The sequence below is a fragment of the Parasteatoda tepidariorum genome, chromosome 2, assembly GCF_043381705.1.
Source record: "Parasteatoda tepidariorum isolate YZ-2023 chromosome 2, CAS_Ptep_4.0, whole genome shotgun sequence".
NCBI lineage: Eukaryota > Metazoa > Arthropoda > Arachnida > Araneae > Theridiidae > Parasteatoda > Parasteatoda tepidariorum.
Genome location: NC_092205.1, coordinates 10494099 through 10514579, shown reverse-complemented (window position 1 = coordinate 10514579; position 20481 = coordinate 10494099). Strand labels below are relative to the sequence as shown.

Sequence of the window (20481 nt, the reverse complement as noted above, 5' to 3'; positions counted from 1 at the left end):
TATTAATTAAAATCGTAAATTTTAAGATAAAAACTTCAAAATTGAGACAAATAGAAAATCAAATTATTACTTTAAAAGAACAAAAAATCTATTTTGCTTGTGTTTATGAAACTGATAAGCTGTCGAAAGAACAATAATTTGTTTCGTATAAATGATAAAAGTTATATGGCTTTAAGCCATTATATGTACGTATTTAGTATCCCATCTAGAGGCCTGCAAATGACATTTTCATGGTTATTTCTTGGAAAGCACCCAATTGGTGACACAATATGATAAATCGATAGACTAACAGGCATCAACACTTCAGGATTTAATGGAATTCCTTTAACTAGTATACAAATCAGAATGATATGTCAATTCCTCAAAGCGAATAACCGTTGATAGTAAACTTTGCATTGTAAGCAGTTTCATCTATTCAACAAAATTATTTTCAAAAGGAACAAACATGTTTCATGCAAAAAGTATATAGTAAAAGTTATTGTGACTCTTTGATAAAACTATATAGTTTATAAAATTATTATAAGATATTTGTTACCAAGAAAACTCAACTCATTGATAAAATTAAAATAACATATTTGTAGCTTAGAAATTTTAGCTTTCTGATAAAATTATATAGCTTTTAAAATTAAAATAGGATGATATGGTATTTTTAACTGAGAATTTTCAACTCTTTGATAAAATCAGATAACTTATAAAATTGAAATACGATATTTGTAACTAAAAAATTTCACCCCAAAATTTTGTTTTTAAACCTCGGGCAAACAACAAATAAAAGTAATTCCTAAATATAGTGTTAACATTTTGGAACTTTATAACTAACAGACTTTGATTACAGTATGATTAGAACATATGTTATTCATTAAAAGTCCTTAAATTTTACAAAAAATTATGCAAATAAAATGTCAGATTTTAAAATTCGGCCTTTTCTTAGTAATAATTGCTGGTGTGGGGAGTGAATTGTTATCGACAATGTCAACCTTAATCTATGAAAAGGTACCCCAATATAGAATCGAGTTAACATGTCTTGTATATCAGTGAATTGGAATTGTATTTTTGTAGTGGGAGATACACTACATTGTTCCTCGCCAGAATTGTAGCTGTGATAGAATTCGATGACAGGTATCATTAGTTGATTAATTGCTGTTTTTTGTAAGGTCGGGAGAGCTGTATTAAGATCACCGTACCTTTGCTGATCGTGAGAGCTGTATTAAGTTCACGTTCGTGGTTGCTCCTGTGTTGCCATTAGCAGTCGAGTGTATACAGGCTGACGTTGCGTGTGATCAAGTAGCAACAGTGCGAGAAGGTGGATGATGTCGCAGTCACAAGTAGCAAGTCAACTGTTCAATGTGGATCATCCATTGAAGTAGACGTGTTCAGATCGAAGTGGGAGTTCTGCCAAGGTAGGCGTGTTCATATCACGTCCGGGTCACCAATGTGGGGACTGAGCTGTTATCGACAATGTCAACCTTCATCTATGAAAAGGTACCCCACCTTTGAATCGAGTTAACATGTCTTGCATATTAGTGAATTAGAATTGTATTTTTATAGCGGAAGATGCACTACACTGGAATTATCTAGTTCAATATACTGGATTCAATGTAAATACCAGTTTTTCGGGCAAATCCAAGGCAACGAAATACTCTGATCGGTTATTAACTTCATATACGCAAACATAAAAAAAAATTCCCACCACCCTCTATTACGCTAAATTTAATATTTTATCACCTGGCATCGTTGTTACAAAAATTTATTTTTAAATAATTTATTGCAAGCTGATCTTAAGTATTATGTTTTTACTAACATAATACAAGCATTGCTATTTGTCAGCATGCACGCAATACTTGTTGTTTTCTAACATATAGGCTATTCTATTTGCTAGCATGCAGGTAATCTTTGCTATTTGCTAAAAAGAAGTCAATATTTGCCATTTTCTAGCATGAAGGCAATCTTTGCTCTTTTCCAACATGCAGGTAATCTTTGTTTTTAGTTGGCATACAGTCAATCTTTGCTATTTTTAAGTAGACAGGTAATCTTTGCTATTAGATAGCATGCAGTTAAAACGTAAGAAACTGGATGCTACGTCATATACAAGGGGAAAAGGAAGGACTAAGCTGGAACGTAACATTACGTCAAAAGCAGGGTGCACAAAATACCATATCTTGTATTATTACGCCAAAAACATGAAAAAATGAACGAAAAATTACGAAAAAGGACTGTCTGATTTTTTGGTGCTTCTTACATTCTTGTATAAATATATTTTACTTTGGTGATATTAATACAATACCCAAAAGTCTGTTTTTGAGTGCGTTAACAGAAAGGTTACATCATTTCGCAGTTATATTGTCTTTATGCAAGCTAATTACTTGTAATTTATTTCTCTTAAGTTATATTTTATTAGTTTTCATTAATTTTCTGGACTTTGGAAAACTGGGTTAATATTTTGTTACTTAATAAATAAACAATATCAAGAGGAAGACACAAAACTTTGCTAAGAATTCTAAACTGAAACTAAAATAATTTTTCATGTCTGTTATAGTATTTAAAATTTTTTTAACAGCATTCATTTCCTTGTAACCTGAATACATTTACTTTAGAAAAGAAAAATTTATATTTATGGAATGCTGTACCTTTTGATCGTGGTTCTATCCATGAGTCTCAAATTTCATCAGTCAAACATAAAAAAATAAAATAATTGTAATACTTATTCGTTGTGAACATGTTTTAAAATTGAAGATACGAAATCTTAAAACTAAAACTAAAATACCATAATGCTAACGTTTTATGTATAACAAAATATTTAAAGTCATAATGGCTTTTTTATTTGAAGAAATAATGCTTGAAAAAGTTAACATAACCAAAAAAGCTCATTATTTTATTTTAAAAAATCATCGCATATAATCACTGTATTTTTATTCGGATCATCTAAAAAAAGTCGAACGATGGTTACAGTATTTTACTTACACGCAAAAAAGGAAAATTAATATTTAATGAATTTTATCTTTAAAAATAGAATAACTTTTTTTCCATCTGCAAAAAACTTGTTGCATTTATAGAGAATACACGAGTTATAAAAATTGTATTTTTATTATAATTTTATAAAAAAGACACAGAAGAAAAAATTCTAAAAGAGAAAATAATCAAGAGCGATAAGTTTTTTCTACTAATGTAATATTGTAAATGAAATCTATGACAGAAAAATTATGGCTACATAAAGATTTTTTTTTAAAAAAATGATTTTTACATTATAGTAAATTTATTTTTCGCGTAGTTACAAATTTATCTCAAGACCTTACAGTGTTTTTATACCAAATTTATATTATTTATAAATTTTTAAAAAAATTTTGAGTAGGTGTTATATTTTCGAAGAATTTCAACATCCTTGCAATTTGCTTATTAGGATATTCAAACGAGTTTTTTTTATTATAGATTAGATTTTCAGAATCACGAAATATTTTAGAGAGCTTTTTTTGCAAACAGGAAAAAAATGTTTTGTTTCGATACACAATAAAGACAAAAAAGTTTAAAAGAGAGAATAACAAAGAAAATTAAGAAAAGTTTTTTTTAATTATTTCCAATGAGCTGCACAATCGGTCTTGCCGATGAGCAGACCTAGTGCGTTCTCCAGAGGTGGTATCTACTCTTTCAGGACCACCACAATGAGTGAGATACAGTTGGTCATGTTAATTTGGACGTCTAGTTTCTGCCACACTAGATGGCAGCACCAAGACTCTATTTGGATGCTAAAGTGCACTAGGAATTTAATTTTGCTGGAAATGCCAAGAGCCAATAAGGCACTCCAGGAATCTTTTACATGTCGCATAATCATACGACGTGGCCGCAGAGGATTTTCTGCATCCCGAAAATCCGGTGTCTGGGCCGGGGATCGAACCCGCAGACTTGGGCTCAGAGGGCCGACGACAAACCAACTGCGCTACCCAGCCACAATTAAGAAAAGTAATAATAAGTTTTATTAACTGCGCGTAAGCAGTGACAAAAATTATTTAACTGAAATATTTCTAAGATATTTAAAAAAAAATTTTATTAAAAAAATTGAAAATCCGGAAAATAGAATAATGAAAAGATATAATCTCGTCATCAGCTCACACGATTATATCCGCCAAAAAGAGTGCTTTCTAATATTGTATAAATATAGCCGAAGCAAAATATATAAATGCAATAGTGTGATTAGCACCCAAAATATTGACACAAAAATAGAGCACATTAAGTGAAAAAATATACGAAAAAAAAAAACGAAAATAAAAATGAAGTGCAAGAAAAATACTGAATAAAATACAAAATGTAACCTATAAAGCAACATGCAAACTTAAACATTTCGATATCTTTCATAAATGATTTGTCCCGCAGTGGACTGATGGTTAAGACACGGTTCCCAGCAGATCACCGAAGTCAAGCATCACTGGCTGCTGTCAGTGTGCGGGTGGGTGACCACTTGGATCAGTCTGCGTAAGGACCGAGGGTGCGCGGTATTAGTCCTCGTTAAACTGTTCTACCGTAAAGTGCTCGACTTCGCGTGCAGGTCGTCGGGCTATCGAAGCGGGGATGCCACTCCCTCTGCAGAGGATCTAAATTGTGATGGCATGTCTTCGGATCATCCTCAGGGATGCTTCCCAGACCGTCGCCAATAGTCCATTGTGCAGCTCTAGTGTGACGTAAATGAACTGCAAACAAACAAATCATAAATGATTGAAAATATTTTCGTAGCAGGTTTGCTGGTCAACAAAATATGGTAACAAAAGCTTAAATAGAGGTCAGAAGCTTAAATAGAGGGATCTTCTCACGGCGCGTTCTTGTTGCACTACTGAAGCGCGCTTGATTTGATTCGGCCCGAAAATAGATATGTGCAAGGTATACTAGATAATATGAAGTTTATAATTACTTAGTTCAGGCTGGAATAGTCTGGTTGGTAGGGCAGTGGACTCCCGCCCAAGTGGTCGTGGGTTCAATCCTGGCCAGCTGAAAACTACCCGTAAATTGTGACTGATGCATGTTAAATCTGTCGAGTCACAAAGTCCTCCATGTTCCTATATATCATACCTCAGGGGGTACTGATCTAGAAGTTTCCTTGTCTTTAGGATTGGTTTAAAATTACATGGTTACGGAATTGAAGATTAGTAGTCGTAAACCTAAAATTGGGTCGGTTTTTCAACGACTGTTATGAAATAAAATAAAATGACTAATATTAATTTTTAATTTTAAAATGTTGATGATTTTTAAAAAAATTATTAATATTCATTTGAAAAAACGCGATTTGCCCGCTTTTCACGAAAATTTAGCCACAGCTTTGCTTGAACTGGATTTGCACCTGGTAAAAATATAAATTTAGTTAATAAGGAAGTTTTAAGTAAAACTATTAATAATGTTAACATAGAATTAACACATCGATTTTATGTAGAACTTATTTAAATTATTTGGGTAATCATTGCTTTTTATTAAATTTTGAAATAGTTTGTCTATTTGTTTTTTGGGTAAATAAACATTGCTGCATGTTCTTTTTTAATTCTACTCATTTGATTAGAAATGCTATTTAAATAAATATTTTTAGGAGCATTAGAATTCCATGTAATTAGTTTATTTAAATTAAAATTAAAAACATTTCTTTTATTGTATAAATCAACAATGCAGACAAATGTTTTCTTCTTTTTTAATACCTGAATCCAAAAAAAATAAAATTAATATTATCATCATGATTACAAGGCTAAATTAATTCCTCGGGATAAAAAGTATTTCACAAAATTGTATAATCTTGAAAATTAAAGATAATTAAATCATGAACAAATCTAAAAGGAAATTCAATAAGAAGAATACAATTTCTTTCATAGTAGTTTAAAAATAAGTTAGCTAACAGAGATGAAAAATTATATCCTTGTAATCCAAGCAATTTGAATAAAAATAAGATTTCTATTGTAAAGCTAATTATTAGAAAGGTAAATATTAATCAGAATTTCCCAAAAATCAAAATTTCAATTAAGCATATTTTTATAATAACTCAAAAGAACATCTCTTACTTTAAAAAGGAGAATGCTATTGAAGAGAACCTGGAAATCAAAAGTCGCAATGGAATTAATTTTTATTTTGTTTAATAAATTCTAAAATCGGTTGATTATTAGTGATAATCCAAGAAAAACCTTCTTTAATGATATCATTAATGCGTTTTTTAAGTAGTTATAGAAAAAGGAGCCAGGTGTTTAGTTAGGTAAGTGATAGACCCACAGGTGATTGTTCTGAATTTAATAGGAATTTTATGAAGAAAAGGATTGATAATTAGGCATGGAAGGATAGATTAGGCTAAAAAATAATTCCTACGGTTTAATTCAGATTTGTAATTGTAAACTGGAAATACTTTAGCATAAAGTTGGCAACATCAACAAAATTGTAACGAAGACAGCTGAGGGATAGGATAATGAGTATTGATTGTCAGAAACTCGTTAGTCTCTCTAGATGGACTGAAAAATTATTTTAGACTTCCTGGACTAACGAGTTTTTAATCACGTGACAAGACTTAGAGAATTCCAATTACATTTTGAGAGGGTACAAACTTTAAACTAAAACTCTAACTTTATGGCTATCATTCATTCCAACCCGGTCATAGAGTCCTGTTGAAGCTACTTATTTGAATGTGTTGGTTTCTAACGTTAAAATATACTCTCTACAAGCTCTTTGTTTTAAAATTTGTTTCTTGTACTATTACTTTAGAAGAGTACAAATAGACGAAAATCTTACATAGACTGTAAGGAAATAAACATAATTTTAACATGCACNAATGTGTTGGTTTCTAACGTTAAAATATACTCTCTACAAGCTCTTTGTTTTAAAATTTGTTTCATGTACTATTACTTTAGAAGAAATCGACCTGCATTTGAGTACAAATAGACGAAAATCTTACATAGACTGTAAGGAAATAAACATAATTTTAACATGCACTTCACAATTTGTTTAGAGTACAATTCTTCATAACATCCCTTAAGCGATCTATCTGTGTAAGAGACGTTCTTTTTAATAGTTTTTTTACTTTTTCAATGCCACTGCCAGGTATGTATTTTCCCGGTATTTACCATAGAATGATATTTTTTTAAGGTTACTTTCAACTTCTTGGTATGCATTGCTCGGTATATACTACACTGCTGTTTTTTAAAGATTAAGGGGTTAATTGCCACTGCCCGGTATACATTTGCTCGGTATACCCTATACTGAAATAATTTTTTCTGGTTATTGCCATTGTACAGTATACCTTACAGTGATGTTTTTGAAGGTAAACTGCCCGGTGCATCCTGCACTGATGTAGGTAATTATATAGTGCATCCTGCTCAGTAAGTACAGGGTATACTGGGCGATATACTCTGTACTGATCCTTCTCTAAGTTGAAGTACTACGCCCGGTATACTATACTATACTATACTATACTGTACTATAGTAGAGCCACTCATTGATGTGTAAAGTAACTACACAGGTAGATCGGATACTGGAACAATACCCATTTTTTCATTATTTCACTTTTTTTACCTATCCCTCCTCCTAGTGGAATAAAAGAAAGGCTCTACCTTTTTAATTTTTTCTGTGGAAAATATAAATATAGTATGGCCATATTTTAATACAAAATATCCTTTTAGTAGAAATGTGCTATTCTGTAAGTATTTCTTGTTAATATCCTACTTTTTTACACATTATATAGTGTTTATGATATGGATTCCTACTGAGTTTCAAGTCATAGCCCTAACGTTTCCTCTCAGAATTCATTGGGAAATATTATTTTCATGTAATTTACAGCGTGGATAGCCTTGATAAAAATTTTGAAATATTAATTCGAAAAAAATAAATGGAAGTTTTAAGTTTATGTGTGCATGATATAGTATTATAGTCAATGTGTTAATTCGTGCAAAAAATTATGTGTGGTGTCAATTTTTTTTCCTTTAAAAATAAGAGCTATAGTAAAACGGCATAGATTCTGATGATAACTTCCCCATTCAACTAAAACATTGTGAATACAATTCTATATAAAAAAATATTTTACAAATAGAGTTATAACGAGCAATAAAGCTGTTAAGTGTATAGAATTTTACATATTAAGTTAAATGAAAATGAATTAAAAATTGATGGAAATGAAAAAAAATAATGCGTCAAATAAATAAAGTTTTTACAAATTCTTTCGGAATCGGAAGGAATATCACCGAGGGGAAAAATATTCATTCCTATTAATCGATAGAAAGCGATGAATTGGAATCACAATATCCCCCCCCCCAAAAAAAAAAATTACGAAAAATTTCAAACTTTTTTCATTGCTCATATTAAAGCTTCAAACGATTTCAAACAAACTGAAGAAATTTATATATCTGCATTATTTAAAAAAAGTTTTGAGTGATTTTTGACAAAAAAAGCAAAACAATAATTCTTCCTGGAAAAAACAAAACTTTGAAATGTGTTTCAAATGGAATTCTTTTTTTAATTTTAAATTTTATATAAATACCTGAGCATATTTTTCGATTGATGATCGGGAATTGAAGTTAACTTTAATACAATTAGCATGATATACTTCATAAGGCCGTGCGTTTTACAGATTATTAAAAATTTTATTGCATGTTAAACGACAGACAAAACTAAAGAAGGTTTAAAATTTTTATGCTCGGAATTTTTAAAAAATTTTGTTGAAATTTTAAGAAATCTGGAGAGTATTATAAATTTTTGAAAAACAATTATTGATTGTTTTTTAGGTGTACTTCTCAAAAAGTCCCAAAATTTAAAAAAAAAAATCTTATTTAATGACCCTCTATTAGACACATGTTTTGTAACTTTTTAGGAATATTATTTTTCATTTTTATCCTTTCTTTCTCGTTCCCATCAAAACAACGGGTTGAAGTTTTACCCTCTATTCTCATGCCCGTGGTGTTTCCGGGCTGCTATTTTCCAATCCAGCGGCGTTTAACGACTCGCTCTCTTTTTTGGAGCTTTTCCTCTTGGCTGTAGTTGGTCCCAATTATAATGGCTGATTCCATTTTATTTCTTTCAAAATTGTTACCTTATCTAAAAAGAAAGTGATGAATCATATTTTATTCCATTTAAGAAAATACCAACCGGGAGAGCGAGTTGTGAGAAGTCACTGGATAGGAAAATAGCTTCCGGGCTGGAGTATTCAAAATTAACGCATCAAAAAATATTAAAACAATCTATTACATTATGCCAGGAATCATGTTTATTTATCGATGTTTACTGTATATGGCAATAGCAGACTATTTGTAATATGTTTGGAGATAGTTCATTTTAAACTGGATTACAGCACTTATCAAATATCAACTCAAAAACTAACCCAAAAAATTAAAAATGAATACACATATTTTATTCATATTTATACAGTATAATTGACTAGCAATTGGTTTTAGAAAATTTTATTTAATACAAAATAGGCACATTTTTGATCATTTTCTTTAAACTAATATGACCATTGAGGGGTGGGGTTGGTATTATAGTTAGTTTTGATTGTATTGAAATCTCACTTTATTTCATTTGACATAGGTTGGGATTTCAAATGAAAGGTTAAGGTCTTCGTTAAAATCCCGAATTTTGGAAGTATTTATTTATTTATTTTTACCGCTGTTGAGTAGTTAATGAATTCTGGATTTATGGCTACCAATTTTAACCTTTTAATTTGAAAATCAACGAGGCAAGGATGATCCTGCATTGAAGCAATAGTCGTCTTTGTAGAATACTTTCCATGTGTAGCTTAATCCACATTTGTGTTACATAGAGAGGAAAGCTATGAAAAAAAATCGCAGTGCTTGTCCAATGGCAACGGGGTTCTAAACTCTTTATCCATCTGCCGGTGGGGAAATTTTGTATCGATATTGCCCTCGCCCAGAACCAGAAGTGGTATACGAATCGGTCAGCTATGGCTGTGCTTAGAACCTGAGACTATTCATTCGGAAGCGAGTGTTCTATCCTAACTTAGTCAATTCACTTATTTAGAGTGCATTTGTCAAAATTTGTGAATTGTCAAGGAAAAGTTCTGAGAGAGAAAATTCTGATTCAATGAACCAAAAACACATAATATGAGGAATCACGATTCTTTTCAAATAAACCCTCCAACATCTTATAAAACAATTTTGCATGATTGTTCAAATTAGTGGATTGTTCAACAGTGGTCCAATTAAATATATGATGGTTAATACAGTAAGACTTTTTTCCCGATAGTTTTCTTTTGTACTGGAATATTAAAGGTGCTCATAAAAAATGCAGCAGTTTCAACGATAACAGTTTAATTTGGACTAGTGTCAACAAATCAGACATGCAATTAAAGCTTAACAACTGTGTTTTTTTACAAATGTCCAATTTCAATTCTCCATACATTTTAGTTAAAAGGGAGATTTCGCACTTTTAAGTTACATTCAGTACTTTCCCATACGTAATTGCACGTGTGCACGTCTAACTTACATGAATAATCAGAACTTACATGAATAAATGAGAGATTTTGCAAAAACCCTTAAATTAAAAACGCTGACATAGTTCAATATCATCTTAATTTCCACTACAAAATCAGAACAAACATTTACAATGAATGAAAATGTTTTATAGGAAAATTCTTCCAGCATAAATTGTGTAATTAAAATAAGTAAACAATATTTTAAGATGACTAAAATATATTCACTTGTATATGGATCTAGCGCGATTAAACGATCATAATTTTAAACTAAAACCAATAAAATTTATTTTCTTTTTATTAAATCAACCAATTGTGTAAAATCCCACGATCTATTTAGACGTTTTATAATAAAAAATCCACCATCTTCATTTTTGTGTTGTTTTTCTTAATCTATCCGTAACATTGAGTATTGAGCATAGTAAAGTGCGGCGTGCTCTCTGCTTTCGCTTATAGCACTGCGTTTCAATAGATAAGGCTTAATTTAGCCTATCAAGATTTATATGAGCTCTGAGGCTCTTGTTCAAATTCAAGTAGAGAACTATATCCGTAACATGTCCATGTTGTTAAATCGAAGGTAGGCTTAAACAGAAAACAACAATCAACAGCTATGAACAGCGTGCTTGTAGCTCTGTAAGACCACGTCAATATAACGTAAAGATACGTAAAATCTAAAACAATAAATAAATAAATGAGCGCGAGCATGTGCAGTTGCTCCAAATGCTGCGTACCGGAACGTATGGAATCTAACGTGAATTTGTGAAATCTTTGTAATAAGTCCGGAATAATAAACGCGGTAGCGGATTGAGATCTTTGTTTCAACCATTGCAGATCAGTAGATAAAGGCGGAACGAATTCAATTTTAGCGAATACCCTGTGTCATAGACGGTTGTTCTTGCCACAAGAGGGTTCACATTTGAACTTTTAACGAACTGAATTTACTAATTCCCTCTTAACCACCAGTAGAACACATAACTCACTACGATCAGAAGTCACCATTTTGCGCATGCGTGCTGCAGACCGGAAAAGAACAAAGCTGAATCCCCTCATCAGAATCTGTTCTTTGTGACTTTCACTTAAAACTATAGAATGGTTACAGTTGATAAGATTTTAAATTGATACATTTCTTTTTTGAATACACTGTTTGTTTGTAGGTAAGCACTGAAATGGGTTCCATTTATTTCTTAAAGTAAGCATTCATATTTTTTTTATATCAGTGCTTAAAATACGCATATTAATTTGTCCCCAGGAAGTAGTTCTTTTTTTCAAATCTTCCCGTTACATCCTTAATGTATTATCGATTTTTATATTAAGGTTTAAAATCACTCGTTTGCATTTTGCTTCGAAGTTATTCGAAGGTTTCGAAGGCTTCGGTTTCGAAGAACAGTTTTTTTTATTCAAACAAAAAATATTCTATTTTACATACATACGAGTGATCGTTAAATAATTTCTACACACGGAAGTTAATTGATATTTTATGGCGTCATGAAATTAATCTGCATGTCAGATACCAGGAAATTTTATTTTATATTTACAAGTATTTCCTTAAAACAAATAGAATAAACGGATAAAAGTGCCGTATCTGTATTTTCCTGCGTAGTTCCGTAGCTAATTTAATTTTTAGTATTATTATAAATGCCATTTGTATTAAAATGAAAACAGTTAAGAAAAAATTTAAATAAAGTCTCAAATTTCAATCTTTACTTTTAAAATTTATGTAAAGAATGTCTAAGAATTTGCTTTTTCCCGTGGCAACAACAACGTCTCAATGGGATACGTGCATGTGACGTTTTTGGGTATCTCGATCCTGATAGGTTGTTGAAACGCGGCATTTGCTTACGTCAGGGGCTCTAGCTTACGTTAGCAACTGTCCTATTTCGAGTAAGCCAAACGCGTCAAGTATCAGTTCTCTTAAGTGACTCATTCTTTCACTATATATATTTCTCATTTAACACAAAGACAGGCCTGAAGCAATGTAGAACATAAACAAACTAATTATGAAGTTGCCAGATACACAAAGTAAAAATATATCATGGTTATAATAAAATACATAAACAAATAATAAATTTAAGTTAAGTAAACGAAGTAGACGTGAAAGAATTATATATCAGCTAATTCGATGTGCAATACGGCTCTTTATTAAATTAACTTATCGTCATTAACATTCTAACTTATATAGAAATACTTAGCTCAACTCTAATACGAAATTTTTCTGATAAAGATTAGCTGGGGATGTTATAGGTCACATGTGTGGGTATAGGAGGTCTTCTTCCTCTTGAAGAGCAAGTACTCATGATATAAGTTACTCATAGAAAGTAAGCAGCATATAATACAGAAACTACTCAGTGTTTAAAAAGTACATCACGGGGCGACGGGACAATCCAATTTTGTTAATATTTAAATATATTTTAATAACTTATATGATTAAATTCCTAAATTTAATAACTTATAGATTAAATTCCCTATTTTTATACAGCAACAAGCTAAGTATAGATGATGATTAAATGCATGTTTTTTTTAAATACAGACATTTCAATCATCTATATTTATCTTGCAAAAATAGAAAAAAAAAGACGAAGCATAACATATTTTTTTTCTCACTTTAAATATTCCATATGAAAGTTATAAAAGGTGTCCAAAATCTATAAAAACGTTAAAATATTTCGAAAAATATACATTAATTTAAATATCTACAAAAACAAGAAGGAAATGTTATTGAAAGTTCCATACAAAACTCGATTCCCAATCTAATCCCTTGTCGTTGGAATGGAGTCAACTACAATATCTTTAAAAGGAGCCACCATTTTTTATTGCAGATTCGGATTTTCAATAAAAAGTTTACCCTATTTTACCCCATTTAGTTTATATTTCTATGAATACATGTCATATTGAAAGAAATGCAATAAACTTGCTTTTTACATTAAAAACTTATCTAATGATAGTAAACTAGACACCTTCTTCACTCTCTAGTGCTAGGGTAAAGACCAAATTGAGGAAGGGTTAGGATTTGTCTTCAAAATTTCTGCGTCATCTATAAATCAAAGTACAACAATCTGCATGCCAAATTTGAGAACTTTTTTCTTGTAAACCCAGATTTGCTTGAAAGAAATAAATTTTTTTTATCTAAGATACTAAAAAATTCCCCATCCTTAATATTGTTCTAAAATTTTGAATATTCCATTTGGAAGGGACATTTCAAAAATGAATATTTGAATTAAGTGTAACAGTAAACATTGATGCAGCAGACTTTTTTACTTTTAATTATTTAAAAGATAATATTAATGATATTTGTTAAGTGAAAGATCTGTTTTTAATTTACTACAAAACGAGTTTGTTGTTGCTCTATTATAAATGATTATCTTTTTGCTAGTTATGGCATTTAATTTAAAGTGAATGACACGTGAAGACTACGTTACCAAATTAGTATTCCTAAAATTATCTGATACCACGTGTTTATTTTTTTTCATAGTTAAACTCCTGAAATGTGCTTCTATAAAACTAAATAACTTTAAATCAATGATAACTAAAACGCCGACCGGCTTGTGTAGGTGTTAGGGAACTGCCCTTGCATCAGAAAGGTTCTGGGTTCGAATCCCGGACAAGTCATGGATGTTTTTTCCTTCTCTGTCCCTACTGCGGGAGCAATGTTGGCCCACCTATTATGATGCCCCTGAAAGAGTGGATTCTTCAGTGGAAAGGTCAGATTTTATTATGATGAACTGTAAAGCATTTTTCTTAATCTGATAACATGAAGTCACCGAGGAAAGGAACAGATCATAAAAAAGAAACCAAATTATGTCAGCTTTAATGAAAAGCCTTTCAGCTTTGTACATGATTTCATAGTGTTGATTAATGAGATTTTATTTGCATGTAAATATATCGTAAACTGGTATTACTTAGTCTATTATCTAATTATGTTAAGGTGATAAAAAACATGCACTCATTGGCCTTTAAGAAGTCTGTAAAAAATCGTGGCTATTAATGAAATGCTAGTAAGATTGAGTCAGAAATGGAACTTAAGATCAGTTTAACTGGAAAAACTTTCAATGCCTTTGAATAAGCCTGGCGCTATATTGCAGTGAATCCATGCCCCTTTGGGATAACTAAAAAATGCAATATTCAGGTAGTTTGAAGTAAGCGTAGAGTATTGGCGATTTGTTTCACTAAGCCTAAATAAAGATTTATTGCAATAAGCCTCAGAAAAATCAGCTTGAGTTTCTAATTTTCTAATCTGCCTTAACCCTTGGATGCATACTTTTGCATACTTAAATTTCATATTTTTTCATTATTTTGTTATAATTTAGGTCAAAATAAGTGAAAAATGTTATATTTAGCATTTTAATAATTTATGGTTATGAAATACCGGAGTCTTTTTCTGCGTTAAAGGCAAAATCTTCCAAACACGGCTTACTTCTAATACATAATTTTTCAAATTTGCATTTCCTTGTAGTTATTTAGATACAAGAGAAACAGTTATTCTTCATTGGAATTTCTTTAATTTATTACAGATAAAGTTTTAAACAAAAAAGATTTTTTTTTTTAAAAACTTTTTTTTTTTTTTTTTTTTNTTTATTTTTTTTTATTTTATATTTAAGAGAAATATAATTCCGATAATCTAACAGATATTTTTTTAGTATCTACTAGACTGTTTTTTATAATAAAAAAAAGCACCAAGATACATTTTTGCTTGTAATCAGAGCGTCAGAAAAATAAATAAAAGGGAAACCGGTGTCCCATCTGCGTCAAAGGATTAAGACCTATGAGCTGATTAAAATGAGCTTAAAACTTATCCAGTATTTTAGAAAACACTAGAGACTTTTCTGATTAGCTTGGAGCATTGCTAATTCTTTTTTGTAATACAGATGGAATTTAATCTCAATGATCATAATTAAAAAAAATGAATGAATCAGAAAAGGCACAATAGCAGTGAAAAAATAAGGTACAAAGAAACAAACTCAGAAATAAAAGGTATCATAGCAGATGAGGGGTCGTGGTGGCTCAGCAGGTAGAGAGCTCAACCCCCAATGAAGTGCCTGAGTTCGAATCACAGAGATTGTTGGTCCATACGAATTTCGCATCCGGCTCACACTGACTACTGTGGTAGACGGATCATGGGTTAGAGTCCCCTTGCCGCTAGGCTTACCCTCAGATGTTTTCCTTGTTTTCCCCTCCACGTAACGAAAATGCTGGTCATTTCCATCAAAAAGTCTTCTACGAGGGCGATTTCTTACAATGTTTGGTCCAAGAGTTTCCTTATCTTCAGGATTGGGTGCAAAATTACTAGACTAAAGAGTTCAACGTCGGTAGACGTTAACTCAAAATTGGTTCGGTTGTTCAACGACGGTTATAAATAAAGTAAAATAGTTGGATAAGGAGTCTCACACTTAAAGGGTTTTTTTGAGGTTATGGTGTTTACCACAATGTAACTAGAAAAATAAAGTCAGAGAACTATTCCCAAGTTTATTTTCATTATAATATGTAGTTACCCGAATTACCTCATACAGAGGAATGCAAATTTCCTTTCTGGGTGTGAAAGCACGAAAAATCCCATTTTTCATTTGCATTCAAGATCTTTTCAGATATTTAGGGTGCTTTCATCTCAATGGAATACACGCACCATTAAATTTCCTTTCATTCCGCTTTTAGTGTAAAAAAGGAAGGAAAAAAAGGATGCCAAAAGTTAATGCGAAGAATAGGTCATTTGTGATTCTGTTTCCTGGATTTGAGAGGAAGATTGATGTGAAAGGTTTTAAACTTGCCTTTTCCTCGACGAAACATTTTAAAATAATCCTGCATAAATCTTGGAATTCTTTAGAATTTATTCTATTGCTTGATTTGAAAAATAGTTATTAAATCATTGTTATAGAGATAAAAGTATTAGATAATATGTGTATAGTGGCGTGCTAAATCCTCCAGGCAGAATATTTTTCGACTTCTGTCGTTAATGCATACAGCTTTAAAACGATATACAATTTTTTTAAAAGGAGCTTTTATTTTAATTATTATTATTGTTTATTGCTGTTTTATTTTTTCAATCGTACTTGAAATAATTATATGCTTTTTATTTCAATGCCCACCAGATTAACACTCGTCATTTAGGTACCAGTATGGTAGATTTGTTGGCTACTTTTTCAGGGGCACCATATAAGATGAGCCAAAGTTGCTGCCACAGTAAAGACAGATAGTACTCAGACTGAGATAACATTCATGCCTTGTCCGGTATTCGAACCAAGGACCTTTCTGATGTGAATAACCACATACTGACAGGAGATTTTTGCACTCTATTGTAAATTAGGTGGCTTCACTCCAGCTCGCTTTGCCCAACAACGCCTTCTTCCGCAATCAATAAAGTTTCTTGATGATAAGCAGTTTTACAAATCAAAATTATAAATATTAGAAAGATCCCAAAAATGTTGGTTGTTTCTGCTGTTGGAGTTCATTTACGTCTTACTAGAGCTGCGCAGTGGGCTAGTGGCGATGGTCTGGGAAATATCCCCGAGGATGATCCGAAGACATGTCAATGCAATTTTGATCCTTTGCAGAGGGGATGGCACCCCTGCTTCGGTACCCTGACGACATGCAAGCGAAGTCCAGCACTTTACGGTAGAACAATTTAGCGAGGACCAATACCGCACACCCTCGGTTCCTACGCAGACTGATTCAAGAGGTCACCCACCCGCACACTGACAGCAGCCAGTGATGTTTGACTTCGGTTTTCTGCTGGGAACCGTGTCTTAGCGATCAGTCCACTGCGGGATCCCAAAAATGTTGGATACCATATGAGGCTGGCTTGCTGTGAATATATATATATATATAAGAGAGAGAGAGAGAGAGAGAGAGAGAGAGAGACTCATACTCAGGGGACTCAGGGGATAGAGATAACCATGGCCGGTTTTCTTCGATCTCCTCTGCTTTGCAACACAAAGTTCTGCGAGTCCATCAAAGAGTCTTCTATTAAAGGTAGTTTGCCCCGATGCTTCATTCAGGAGTTCCTATGTCTTCTGGGTGGGATTCAAAATTACAAGGATATGGAGTTGAATACCGATAACCGTACACTCAAAAAGGAGACAGCTGTTTGAAGTGAAATATAAAATAAAATCTAAATAGCGCAAAACGAATGAGTTTTATTTAATCAAAAAAATTAATAAAACTTTTTGATTAAATAAAAATCACTCAGAAGAAATTTTGTCTTCTGAATTGGATTCAAAATTAATATTAAAAGAAAATGGGAAGTGAACATTGTTATAAGTTAACTAATGTTATTTTGTTTTCGGGGGGTAATAAATTAAAATTAAACAACGAAACTTTCAATCTTAATTCATTCTTTTGACCCTAATGTCTAACTATCGTTTCTTATTATACATAAAATCTAATACTGGTTCGCAGTTTTCCATTGTTGTTTGCACATTTTTACTGTCCCAAAAATCACGTGGTAAGATCTAGTTTTTCCTCATTTATTACCATGTTGGTTTGATTGTCATCATTGTTTCTTTTTTATTATTATTACAATGCAATTCTACACTACATTTTAAGATAAAGTTATTTTCAAAGGTGGTTTAATATCGTTAACCGTTTTATAATTATTATTTTTGTGCAAATAACATTAATGTACTGCTGCAAATTACTTCATGCACACTGAGATGCAAGCAATAATGGTATGTAATGTATCTGCTTGTTTGATAGGCGAAACTATTAAATGGCGGTTGTGAAGTCATCCAATTTGTTTGAACAATATAATGCTATAACAAAATAAATGTTACTTCAAGAAATAATTACTCAGAAAAATTACTTCTCATCAATAGATCTAAATATTTATAATACTAATAGACAATAATATTTGGACGTGGAAAGTGGAGGCACAAGCAAACAGAATTCTTTTTAGAACATACATGTTAAGTGAATAATTTAAACTTCAGTTAAGAAACTGTTTTCCGCCAAGGAACAACCATTATTGCGAATCAATCATCGGGGTTTGTGAGCTGCAGCGAACAGGGGGCTTAGCTCCCTCGTAATAAATATTTATTTAGGACTTTTTCCTTTGTCCCGTGATTTGTATCAAAATAAACTAAAGAATAAGTGATGTCAGAATAAAGCCTATTCATAAGGAAATTTACTCGATTATAATTTACAGAAGCTATTAATGACCACTCATTAATTTAGTTTTTGCTACTTATTTTAGAACTGGTGAACTGCTCAGAAGTTATTTAGGGTACATCATTGCAATTCGATGCCCTATTTCTATGCAAATTGATCCATTGATGTGAACACATTTTCAGTTTTAATCTTAAAAATGGGTTAATCTGTATTCATCTCACTTCTTTAATAATGCATCACCTTTTCAGGATGAAAGGGTGAAAACTTTTGGAAACTGTTAATGGCCGATGAGATGAAATAATAATTATTGATCGAGGCCATTTCTCTCTTTAATGTCCTCTCTCCTAGAGAGACATTCATTTCTGTTAATGAGACTCACTTAAAATTTTATTTTTCTGCCACGTACTTTGTGTAAAGGAATAATTTTGAACCTAAAATCGAATCAAACAAACGAAACCTGGGTACAAGCTATTAAAATGACAGTAAAGGAAATAATAATCTTACGTTAAAATGTCAACTGTAATTTGATTTTAGAGAATAAAATACGAGTGCACAAATACTTAAGAATTAGACAAAATATTTCAATTATAGTAATTATTCTGAATAATTTTGAACCTAAAATTGAATTAAACAAACAGAACCTGGGTAGAAGCTATTAAAACAACTGTAAAAGAAATAATAGTCTTACGTTGAAATGTCAGCTGTAATTTAATTTTACAGAATAAAATACGAGTGCACAAATACTGAAGAGTTAAACAAAATATTTTAATTATACACTGGTGTGCAAAACTTAAGAAACAAGTGGTTTTTCGGCCACAGCTCTCCAACAAAGTATGAGATAGCCATGAAATTGCAGTATAATATGCACGTAGTTCAGTAGAAAGATTATTTTATGCAAATTTTAGAAATAAAACGTCGTAGGTGATGCAAGTGTACGTTAACCTCGTGGGTCGGCGCGTGCAGGTCAAAGCTGTGATAAAAGGATGAAGAGCACCCCAGTTAAAGACATTCGGTGCAAGTGATTTGTTCTGTGAAACATGTCTTCAAGAAATCATTTAGACAACTTTACTCGAGGAAAAATGATTGGGAAGCTTGAGGAGGGGCGTAGTGTGACCAGTGTCGCCGAAGAGTTTGGGATCAACAAAAGTGTTGTTTCTTGTGCTTGGAATGACTTTAAAACTACTGGTACAGCTGTTTGGAAAGCTGGTGGTGGCCGTCCAAGGAAAACAACACCAAGAGATGACAGTTACATTGTCCTCCAGGCGAAAAGAAACCGTTTTCAGTCAGCGAGCGCCATATCTCAGCAACTGTGCGCAGCCACAGGACGACAAGTATCAAGATTTACAGTGGCCAGACTCCTCCACAAAGGTGGCTTATTTGCTAGAGGTCTCGAACGCTGCATACCTTTAAAAGTTAGCCATCGGCGGCACCGTTTAGAGTGGTGAAGAAAACACGAAATCTGGACACTTCATCAATGGAGTCGCGTCCTCTTCACAGATGAGAGTCGTTTTAGTTCTACAAGCGAATCTCAACGTCAAGTTGATCTGGAGAGAGGTTGGAGCTCGATTTCATCCCAATAACATCGCGGGAAGAGATCATTACGGTGGTCCTGGAGTTGTCTGAGGTGGCATTACGTTGAACGGGTGGACTGAGCTTCAGATCTTCGACCGAGGTTCTGTAACTGGAGATCGCTACTGCAGTGAGATAATCCTACCCCATGTGCGTCTGTTCCGAGGGTCCATTGGACCAGACTTCATTTTTATGGATGACAATGCCCGGCCACACCGTACTGCTAATGTTCAAGAGCTACTGGAAAGTGAAGATATCACACGAATGGATAGGCCAGCTTACTCTCCAGATCTGAATCCCATAGAGCATGTGTGGGATGCATTAGGGAGACGTCTTGCGACACGACAGTATCCTCCTGGTAACACCCATCAGCTGAAAGATGCGTTAAAGGA

The 20481-nt window shown here is 32.3% G+C and overlaps 1 protein-coding gene across 1 annotated transcript; it reads left to right on the top strand.

Annotated features, from left to right (window-relative positions):
- Positions 1-19557: 19557 nt before the first annotated feature.
- LOC139425094 (uncharacterized) lies at positions 19558-19965 on the top strand. The gene has a single exon (XM_071178148.1). The coding sequence runs from the start codon at positions 19558-19560 to the stop codon at positions 19963-19965; it is 408 nt and encodes a 135-aa protein (XP_071034249.1).
- Positions 19966-20481: the final 516 nt, after the last annotated feature.

Excerpts from the sequence above, each read along its gene's own strand:
- LOC139425094 (XM_071178148.1), top strand. The coding sequence starts at position 19,558 with ATGTCTTCAAGAAATCATTTAGACAACTTTACTCGAGGAAAAATGATT.